Source organism: Salmo salar, chromosome ssa01 (assembly GCF_905237065.1).
Source record: "Salmo salar chromosome ssa01, Ssal_v3.1, whole genome shotgun sequence".
Classification (NCBI taxonomy): Eukaryota; Metazoa; Chordata; class Actinopteri; order Salmoniformes; family Salmonidae; genus Salmo; species Salmo salar.
In genome coordinates, this window is record NC_059442.1 from 43,635,077 (window position 1) to 43,646,427 (window position 11,351).

General features: G+C 40.2%; 1 protein-coding gene across 4 annotated transcripts in view; it reads left to right on the forward strand.

The window, feature by feature from the left end:
- Positions 1-11,322, forward strand: part of LOC106603656 (DNA (cytosine-5)-methyltransferase 3A) — a 77,561-nt gene extending 66,239 nt beyond the window's left edge. For 2 of the 4 annotated variants that reach the window (XM_014197582.2, XM_014197601.2), the window contains 11 exons: positions 147-226; positions 2,479-2,591; positions 2,833-3,022; positions 3,297-3,381; positions 3,974-4,119; positions 4,412-4,502; positions 4,606-4,754; positions 5,076-5,176; positions 5,500-5,569; positions 5,858-5,976; positions 7,840-11,322. In XM_014197582.2, the coding sequence (XP_014053057.1) occupies positions 147-226; positions 2,479-2,591; positions 2,833-3,022; positions 3,297-3,381; positions 3,974-4,119; positions 4,412-4,502; positions 4,606-4,754; positions 5,076-5,176; positions 5,500-5,569; positions 5,858-5,976; positions 7,840-7,981 (1,286 nt within the window). In that variant the 3' untranslated portion in view covers positions 7,982-11,322. The remainder of the gene's footprint in view (positions 1-146; positions 227-2,478; positions 2,592-2,832; positions 3,023-3,296; positions 3,382-3,973; positions 4,120-4,411; positions 4,503-4,605; positions 4,755-5,075; positions 5,177-5,499; positions 5,570-5,857; positions 5,977-7,839) is intronic. The other 2 variants (XM_014197592.2, XM_045718086.1) reach the window with 1 other exon arrangement.
- The last annotated feature ends 29 nt before the right edge of the window (positions 11,323-11,351 follow it).

Sequence of the window (11,351 nt, forward strand, 5' to 3'; positions counted from 1 at the left end):
CTTTTGTGTGTAGTGCACCTATTATGCTAAAGTAGCGTAGTGCACCTATTAGTAGCGTATCTTGATCGGCGGTCAGGGTTTACCCATTTGTTTGCTTACCACTGCATCTCTGGCTTGCACTAATTACATTCTGTCTTTCTCCGCAGACATCTGCATCTCCTGTGGAAGTTTGAATGTTTCCCGTGAACACCCTCTATTTGCTGGAGGAATGTGCCAAAGCTGTAAGGTAAGGATGGAAGAGGAGGCCATTAAGGCTATTGAGTCAGGGCTAGCTGTAGGCCATGAGGTCTGTAGCTCTGGGGTGTATGTATCAAGCCTCTCAAGCAGGATGATCGGTTTAGCCTTTTGGATCACAATGAATAAGATTACATGGACAGGTAGGACCTGACCCTATATCGGCACTCCTACTCTGAGATGATGACATGGACAGGTAGGACCTGATCCTATATCGGCACTCCTACTCTGAGATGATGACATGGACAGGTAGGACCTGATCCTATATCGGCACTCCTACTCTGAGATGATTACATGGACAGGTAGGACCTGATCCTAGAGGGCAGCAGGTAGCCTAGCGGTTAAGAGCGTTGGGGCAGTAACCGAAAGCTCGCTGTTTCGAATTCTCGAGCCGGCAAGGTGGAAAAATGTGTCGTTCTGCCCTTGAGCAAGGCAGTTAACCCCCAACAACAACTGTTCCCCGGGCGCCAATGACGCTGATTAAGGCAGCCCGCCGCACCTCTCTGATTCAGAGGGTTTGAGTTAAATGCAGAAGACACATTTCGGTTGAATGCATTCAGTTGTGCAACTGACTAGGTATTCCCTTTTCCTTGATATATACGGGCCAGGTCTAGCTCCCCTCTAGGCTCCAGCTCTGCTTTAGGCCCAACTTTAATCTCTTAAGGATCCGCCCCTTTTTTTTCAATTTTCGTCTAAAATGACATACCCAAAATCATACCCAAATCTAACCTGAAGCAAGGATATGCATATTCTTGTTACCATTTAAAAGGAAACACTTTGACGTTTGTGGAAATGTTAAATTAATGTAAGCGAATATAACACATTAGATCTGGAAAAAGATAATATAAAGAAAAAAACATGCATTTTTTTGTTTTGTTTTTGTACCATCTTTGAAATGCAAGAGAAAGGCCATAATGTATTAATCCAGCCCAGATGCAATTTAGATGTTGGCCGCTAGATGGCAGCAGTGTATGTGCAAAGTTTTAGACTGATCCAATGAACCATTACATTTCTGTTCAAAATTTTGTTTCAAGACAGCCCAAATGTGCCTAATTGGTTTATTTATACAATTTCAAGTTCATAACTGTGCACTCTCCTCAAACAATAGTATGGTATTCTTTCACTGTAATAGCTACTGTAAATTGGACAGTGCTGTTAGATTAACAAGAATTTAAGCTTTCTGCCAATATCAGAAATGTCTATGTCCTGGGAAATGTTCTTGTTACTTACAACCTCATGCTAATCACATTAGCCTATGTTAGCTCAATAGCATTTTCATGATTTAATGTTATTGTAGGCTATAATGTAAAAATGAAAAACGACTAAAACCACAACAATTCAACAGTTACATTCGTTATTTCCTTTTGGCAGGTCTTAAGAAACATTATGGAAATAAGAAAATGTATTTCAAAAGCACAGAATAGCATGTTTTAAGTGGTATTTTGTTCCTAGTCTTAGCTTAGTAGCCTGAGCAATGCTGCCGCGAGTGCTCATGTGTTGAATGCATGGAACAGCGGTTATTCTTGGAAAAAGGGATATATTGAAATGGAACTCACCTCCTTAAATGTTTTTAGTTTCTTGACAAAGGTAAGTGTTTTAGGAACTGCAGAATCTGCTCTTTCTGATACTATATAGAAATCAAATTGTTTTAGCTGTATGCGACTCTGTTGGAGGATTTGATTTTGGCGCTCCCGTTTCCCTGACTCTGGGTCAATTCCAAGCTGTGCTGGTCCATCTCTTCATGTACAATTTGACAATTGGTACCCATCAGACTTTTGTCCATTTAATCTTGTCTTTAGGCTAACTCTATGATTATATGTGTGAAAATTAGTTTCAATATAGTTTAGGTGTAGTTTCAATGGGCCATCAGCTGCGTAAGCTGACTTGTGGTGAATGAGGGGGAAAATGACATGTCCTGCTAAACCTGCTTATAACAGTAATTCTGTTCATTAAGATTCTAACAACGACAGTGTTATATACACTTATTTAGGACAAGTCGAAGACTGGGGGAGGGAAATGACTTTAAAAAATGTTAATTAGTTTGGCGTCCACATGATCCGCCCTTCTTTTCTAGCGTTAAAGCTCTCTGTTACCAAAACACAAACACGTATTGAGTAGCGCATTTCTAATTGTTACTTGTTGTTCTGTTCATAATATTTGACAAATGATTGATTTAACTTGTAGATTCAACTTTCTAGAGCGACACAACAAAGCTCAAATCATTTCTCCACTGCTGTGTCCCAGAACTGCTTTCTAGAATGTGCGTATCAGTATGATGACGATGGTTACCAGTCATACTGCACTATTTGCTGCGGGGGACGAGAGGTGCTCATGTGTGGGAACAACAACTGCTGCAGGTGAGGGTGGTGCTTTCACCTGACGCTAACTAAGTTCATTATTGTTGGGATTCACTCAAGTGTATTTGTGTGTGTGTAAGTGTGCGAGTATGTCGGTTTACGGTCATTGTTGTTCGCATAAGTGTGTCTGTGTGTACTTTGTGCGTGCGTATGTTCGTACTTACGTGTATGCGATTACGTGCGCCCATGTGTCTGCGGGCGTTAGCGTCTAGCAGGATAGTAACACAGCTCTCCTCTCCAGGTGTTTCTGTGTGGAGTGTGTGGACCTGCTGGTGGGCCCAGGTGCGGCACAGATAGCTATAAAAGAGGATCCCTGGAGCTGCTACATGTGTGAGAAGGGACAGAAGGGAGTGTTCGGCCTGCTGGAGCGTCGCACTGATTGGCCCTGCCGCCTACAGCACTTCTTCGCTAATAACCATGACCAAGATTTTGTGAGTAGTACCTCAGCACTATGTTTCAAGCTCGCTACAAAGTTCAGAGCCACAATTAATCTGTGTTCCGTCGTGACACAGTACGTCCGCGCCTCTAAAAGAGCCAAATGAGCTCCAACAAGCTTCCTAAATATGTAAATAATGAGCAGGCAGACTATCACGGCTCTGGGGCTCTATGAATTGGGCTTCAAACGGTAGACAGTTGACGTCATTCCAGGCTCTCTCTGGGTAAATACTAGCCCCTTAATTTCTCTCTCTCTGTGTTGTATCACAGGAACCACCAAAGCTTTACCCTCCAGTCATGGCAGAGAAGAGACAACCCATTCGTGTCCTGTCACTGTTCGATGGCATAGCAACAGGTTAGAAGGGAATCTCCTTTCCTCTTCTCTCCTCCCCCCCTTCCAAACCCTCTGAACTTCTCTGTCTCTTGTCTGTACAAAGTTTCCCGTCTGTCTCAGGTTTCACTGGGACTGTCCTCCTAACTCATGACTAAAAACTAGGCTGACTGTCTATTGTTATAAAAATTCATAGACAGATAGCAAACTAATCCACACAGCATGCTGTTTAATCATATTGTCTAGCAGTGCACTTCTCATACCTTTCCTTGCTGTCTTTCACTTCCCTATCTGTTCAATTAAACCACACAAAAATACAGAAGAAGTGGGAATTCCCACTCCTGTAAAAAGAAGACCCCCACTGTCGATGCTGATTAATAGTGTGCCTCAGGCTCGACCAGGCCTTCAGTATTGTGTCTCACCTGTATTGTGTTATTCAGTTCAGTTCGCCAAGTTCAAGTTAATCATTATTTAAATAGGATCATCCACTTTATTTAACCAGGAAAATCCACTCAGCAACAACTGCCCACTGTTGACCCGGGAGTCATGGAGTCCATCAAAAGAACAAAAACATGCTACCGTTTGACCTATTTCCAATTTGACCTCTGACCTTTAGGTCTACTGGTGCTGAAGGAGCTGGGTATCCAGGTGGAGCGCTACGTGGCGTCGGAGGTGTGCGAGGACTCCGTCACGGTGGGCATCGTCAGGCATCAGGGACGCATCATGTACGTGGGCGACGTGAGGAACGTCACACGCAAACATGTGAGTGTCATGTTATGAATCGTGGGAGTAAACGCAAGGTCACTCATGGGCTGTGAATCCCAATAGCCTGGCTCAAAGACGAACGCCCAGCCACAATCTCAATAAGGATATTCCAATTGACAAAGATTGTAAGGCGCCTATCACCTAGGGCCATTACAAAAACACTTCATATAACATTACTTCAACCTCTAAATCATAACAGTGTCTCTTAGTTGGATAATCTGTCTATTTTGTCTTATCTCCTGTCCTCCTTTCTTCGATTGTTTTTCCTGTTCTCTCTCCCTTGGTACAGTTACACGAGTGGGGCCCCTTTGACTTAGTGATTGGTGGAAGTCCATGTAACGACCTCTCTATTGTCAACCCGGCTAGGAAGGGTCTTTATGGTAGGTAACAAACCTGTACATTTATCACTCGTTCTGTGATCGGTGAAGAGTTATTTCCTGTAGCTGAATTTTAAATGCCTGTCCTTCTCTGTTTCTCCTGTAGAGGGCACTGGTCGGCTGTTCTTTGAATTCTACCGTCTGCTGCACGAGGCTCGGCCCAAAGAGGGCGACAACCGGCCGTTCTTCTGGCTCTTTGAGAATGTGGTGGCCATGGGCGTCAGCGACAAGAGGGACATCTCTCGCTTTCTAGAGGTTTGTTCCTTTACAGAGACTGATTAGCATCTAGGAGTCATAGGAGAACAAACTGTACATTAGTCATGTAAATGTTTAACCATTGGAATATGGATACATTTCTTCTGAATGCCACCTTGTGGTGGTAATTCACAGTGCATGCTGTCAATATACTGGTTAGGTTATGAGGGAACAATTTAAACAGTTAATTTTAAGATTGTATGAGATTCTCTCTCTCATCTCCACTACTTCAATAAAATCCTTCAGGTTATTATTTGTGAAAGGGAATATGTTCTCAATAACTTTCCTGGTTAAATAAACCTCCTGTCTCCCCCCTGCCAGTGTAACCCGGTGATGATCGATGCCAAGGAGGTGTCTGCTGCTCACCGAGCCCGCTACTTCTGGGGGAACCTGCCTGGCATGAACAGGTTGGTGAGAGAACGGTGAGGGAAGCAACAGCCAGCCTGTCACCTAAAGCAACGCACACCTGGGCTACTTCCTGAGCCAGTCAGACTCCGCAACGAAAGAATCCTAATCTCCTTTTACGCACTCTTGTCTCTCTCTCTCTCTCGCGCTCACTGTCTCTCTTGTGCTCTCTCTCTCTCTCTCTCTCTCTCTCTCTCTCTCTCTCTCACACTCACTTTCTCATACTCTCTTTCTCTCTCTCACACTCCAATCTCTCTCTCTCTCTCTCTTTCATTCCATCTCTCTCTCTCGCTCTCTATTTTCACACATCCCTTACCTTTCCCTCTCTTTTCCTCTGCAGACCCTTGACTGCCATGTGCACTGACAGACTGGACCTTCAGGAGTGTTTGGAGCATGGCAGAACAGCGAAGGTCAGTTATATATGTCTGGCTTCTTATTGGAGCTTTGCTTTTGCTGTTCTGGCATTGACCAAATTGGCCAAACATGTAAATTGTGTAGTTCATTCATTTGAATAACTTAGTTCAAGGTACATGCACTCAAACCGTGTAGAAACAAACTTTGAGTGTGAGTACCTTTTTTGAACTTTCAAATTAAATGTTTGGTCATCGGGACAATTTTTGGTCTGTAAACAATACTTATTATTATCCTGTTCTTATGCACCAGCCACTTAGTGTGTGCACTTTCTGGTTTTCCCTCAGTTTGGCAAAGTGAGGACCATCACCACTCGCTCTAATTCCATTAAGCAGGGTAAAGACCAGCACTTCCCTGTCTTCATGAACGAGAAGGAGGACATTCTCTGGTGCACTGAGATGGAGAGGTAGGAACACTTCAAATGAATTCATCATAACAGCAAATTAAATGACGTTATTACTAGAGGTCGACCGATTATGATTTTTCAACGCTGATACCGATTATTGGAGGACCAAAAAAAGCCGATACCGGTTAATCGGACGATTTTGTTATTTTTTTATTTAATTTTTTAAAACTTTATTAAATGTATTTATTTGTAATAATGACAATTACAACAATACTGAATGAACACTTATTTTAACTTAATATAATACATAAATACTATCAGTTTAGCCTCACATAAATAATGAAACATGTTCAATTTGGTTTAAATAATGCAAAAACAAAGTGTTGGAGAAGAAAGTAAAAGTGCAATATGTGCCATGTAAAAAAGCTAACGTTTAAGTTCCTTGCTCAGAACATGAGAACATATGAAAGCTGGTGGTTCCTTTTTAACATGAGTCTTCAATATTCCCAGGTAAGAAGTTTTAGGTTGTAGTTATTATAGGAATTATAGGACTATTTCTCTCTATACGATTTGTATTTCATATACCTTTGACTATTGGATGTTCTTTTAGGCACTTTAGTATTGCCAGTGTAACAGTATAGCTTCTGTCCCTCTCCTCGCTCCTACCTGGGCTCGAACCAGGAACACATCGACAACAGCCACCCTCGAAGCAGCGTTACCCATGTAGAGCAAGGGGAACAACCACTCCCAAGTCTCAGAGCGAGTGACGTTTGAAACGCTAACTAGCTAGCCATTTCACATCGGTTACACCAGCCTAATCTCGGGGGTTGATAGGCTTGAAGTCATAAACAGCCCAATGCTTGAAGAATTCGAAGAGCTGCTGGTAAACAAACGAAGGTGCTGTTTGAATGAATGCTTACGAGCCTGCTGCTGCTGCCTACCATCGCTCAGTCAGACTGCTCTATCAAATATCAAATCATAGACTTAATTATAACATAATAACACACAGAAATACGAGCCTTTGGTCATTAATATGGTAGAATCCGGAAACTATCATTTCGAAAACAAAATGTTTATTTTTTCAGTGAAATACGGAACCGTATTTCACCAAATGCGCTTGTTTAATCATCACCCATTTGTCGAAGTAGGCTGTGATTCGATGAGAAATTAACAGGCACCACATAGATTATATGCAACGCAGGACACGTTAGATAAACTAGTAATATCATCAACCATGTGTAGTTAACTAGTGATTATGTTAAGATTGATAGTTTTTTATAAGATAAGTTTAATGCTAGCTAGCAACTTACCTTGGCTTCTTGCTGCCCTCGCGTAACAGGTAGTCAGCCTGCCATGCAGGCTCCTCGTGGAGTGCAAGGTAAGGCAGGTGGTTAGAGCATTGGACTAGTAACCGGAAGGTTGCAAAAACGAATCCCCGAGGTGACAAGGTAACAATCTGTTGTTCTGCCCCTGAACAAGGCAGTTAACCCCCGTTCCTAGGCCGTCATTGAAAATAAGAATGTGTTCTTAATCTGACTTGCCTAGTTAAATAAAGGTGTAAAAAAAAAAAAATAATAATTACATAAAAAAATAAAATCGGTGGCCAAAAATACCGATTGTTATGAAAACTTGAAATCGGCCCTAATTAATCGGCCATTACGATTAATCGGTCGACCTCTAGTCATTATAAGCAGTTTTTCCCAATGGGATACATTATTATTCAAATGATTCTCTTACAGGAAGTCATAGATATAATACCAAATGACCCTTCTATGAAGCACCTAAAAGTTAATCTCACATTCAAAATATAGCGCCATTTTAGATGTCACTAATTCTCAAGTGTATCTGTCGGTCTGTCTCCTGCTCTGTCTGTGTGTCTCTTGTTCCCTCTGGTGGCTGTCTGGTTACTGTCTCCTTCCCCAGGGTGTTTGGCTTCCCTGTCCATTACACAGACGTGTCCAACATGAGTCGGCTGGCCAGGCAAAGGCTTCTGGGAAGGTCGTGGAGTGTACCGGTCATCCGTCACTTGTTTGCACCACTCAAAGAGTACTTTGCCTGTGTTTAACAAGACTTGGCTTAAAAACCATCACAAACATATAACTGATGTTGTAACTAGAAACAAGAGTTGTGGTGAAATTATACTACTTCCTGGTATCATTTCTCAGGCAAGCAAAACATCATCAGAGTAGATATTTCACATTATTTCTTGTATTTTGAAGTGTACTTCTTATTCTATTTAATTTGTATATGTCATTTTACCTTTTTAGCAGTGTTATCCAGTATTTTTTTTATTGATTTATTTGTGCAAGCTATACTTGAGACAAGGCTTTCTTCTCAAGGCACTGAGAAAGAAGAAACTATGATCTGTGCGATTTTTTTTTTTTTTTGAATAAAGACTAGGATTGGGTGATTGGAAAAGATCTGAAAGATAAGAGTTTATCATACTGTATGTACGGTATGTATGTGAATGATTTTGGCTGTGTAGGCATGATTTTGGCCTATATCTGAAGTGGACGAAGCAATCCAGCTACTGAGCCTCGCAGAGCTAACGTGGATAAGGGTGATTTTCTTCAGTGTCACAGAAAGCTGTGTCTTAATGAATCCAAAACACCAGATCACATATACCTCTTTGTTTACAGTTTATATATACAGTTAACTGAAGGTAAAGGTACTACTGTAAAATGGTTACAATACCATGGTGCTTCGAGACAATAGGAAACATCACAGTCCATGTGGCACAGGCACTACACTTTAGACAAGATGGGAAATTTAAAAAAATATATAAAAAAACATTGCCTGGAAAGTTGTTTTTTCAGTGTGATGTTTTCACACTTAAAGAAGTTCTGTGCTATCTTAATAACTTGAAATGACTTCAAAGTGGCGATAAAATAAGGCGTGGCGGCAGAAGACTGCAGAATAGCATGCCATATCCTCTTTCCTATGTTTTACAGCTTTTTTAAACAGAAATTGTACTGGTGCTTTTTAATCATTTTTCCAAGCCTTGCGACACGCAAACTCAGGCCCCCCATGCCTGCTTGTGTCAGACTCTGCACAAACAGAAAATGAAGCTAGCCACATGGGCAGTGATGTTTTCTGTAGTTACAAAAACAAAAAAATCTTGATCAAAGTCTGTGGTGAACTACTTTTTTGTAGTTTCATCCTGACCAATGTCATTACTGTACAACTGTTAGTGAGCATGGTCGGTGGACTGGAGGGAGTGTGGGTGCCCTGGTGTTTCCACAACCAAGTAAAGACTCTCCTTCCCTTCTCACCCCTGCAAACTAGATACTGTCAGGTGCAAGTCTTCAAACAACATGGTGCGGCTTCACAATGTTCTTCTACCTTTTTATAGCAATTTTGTGCTGTTTTACCAACATTATAAAGCACTTTTTTTATATGTATACTTCTTTTTTTTCTTTAGTATAGAAACATTTCTTGTTTTTTCTTGTGAAATGTTTGTTCTGTTTTTATGAGGTGAACTGTTCTACCATTGTGTAATACAGTATGTTTTCTATACAGTAGGGCTGTGCCAATAGAAGTGAACTAATGGATTATTAGAATGGTGTTGTATCCATGGAAACGATTTCATTATTGATGCTACTCAATGTACAGTCAATTGATTGAAAAATGATTCATGTGCTTCGTTAACATATTGTCTTCTGTTCAAAGCAGTAATTCAGTATCATCCTCTGGATGAAAAAGAATGTGTCTATTTCTATTACGATTGTAGGATTTAGATCCCGAATATTTAGAGAGCGAAAGAGAGCGAGATATTCAAACGATTATTACCCAAACTTGGATTACATTCCAAATCTGCATTTTCTGATGATCTGAATTATTATGACCTTGAATTTGGAAGATTTAGAAATGAGTTTGTCAGAACTCAAAATTGAAGAGAGAACAGTGGCCAAAAAAAAAGAGCAGAGATTATGACTTACCAATGTCCCATCTAAATATTCAATATGACTTAATTTCATAAATGTAGTTTCATACATGATTAAGTTCTTAAGTGACCTTACTGTATCCTTGCCACCGTTTTAATTGAACTTCACACATTGGGTTCGCAGGAATTCTTGTGTGTTGTGTTGACATTAATTCCCCTTCTGTATAGCAAATGACCAAGCCCCTTGTACATTTTGTACATAGAGTTTTCCTGTTGCTGGTTTTGGTTTGTTTTTCTCTTTTTTTATTACCTATGAGATGTACAAATATAATTCTTTGCTAATATATATCATGGAATTAGAAAAAAAAGATTAGGGCAAAAAAATGTAATCAAGTAAAATTGAACAAATTTCATCAAAATAAGCTATGAAGCCTTAGAGGTGGGTAGACTCCGAGTCTTGCCTTCGAGTACTGTTCATTTGTTTTGTTTTCCAATGTTCTGAGTGAATCCAGTTGAAATGTGTCACGTGATCTTAACAGTAGCCTAATAATGACAGCTTTAAGATGGAACGGTCTATACTTCACTGCACAGCCCTACATAATGTTGGTTGTTTTTTGTTGTTGCTTTTGTTTCTTTAAAGAACTATAAAGAGGGATTGTAGGTGTTTCTGACGGTGCTAAAAATTTTATCTAATCAAGAAAAAATATATTTGTTTGGAAGAGAAATAAAACTTGTCTTGACAATGACTGTTTTTAAGTTCCTTATAGTAATGATTAAAGAGCACTATTATTTCACTCTCATATGATGCATATATTAACAAAGGCATTTTAACTTTGTACTTGAAAAAATTGTGAATAATAAATTATGAGTTTCCTATATTGTTTTAGACTAGAAATTGCTGTAGTTGGTTGGTGCTTATCTGTGGGGGGAAAACCATGTACTCCGTAATGGGAAATAACAAAAAAAAAAAAGATAAACATTTCGGTAAGAACTTTTACTGTAGCATAATGCATAATGTATGCTTAAAACTTGGCATTTGCATTGCTTCTTAATCCTACATTCCATGCCATAATATCCTATCTTCCATGTCTTGTTTTCAATTGTCGTTTCTTGATTGATGCTTTTGTTATTATTGGCAAATGTTCTGTCCCAAATGGCACCCTGTTCCCTTTATAGTGCACCACTTTTGGCCAAGTCCCATAGGGTGCCATATATAGTGAATAGGGTGCCATTTGGGATGCTCGCCATGACATTTCACTGTTTCAGACAGGTCAGTTCTATAATCCAGTGATACTGTTAGTTGGCGCTCAGTCTGTGTTTGGCTTCTTCTTTTGTGTCATATTAACTGTTTTATGGCCTATGTTTTTCTTCTTTAAGATGATCAGTGCGTACAGCAAATGTAGCAGTCATTCTCCACCCTTTACCCAATACTTATGTTTTAGTACCCAGAAAGAAGGAAAAGGCTCCTTATGTATTTGTGCTGGAGAACACTTGAATAAATGTATTGTTTTTGTGCAAAAATATGATAGCTCCTGTTGTTCTTCACCCGTAC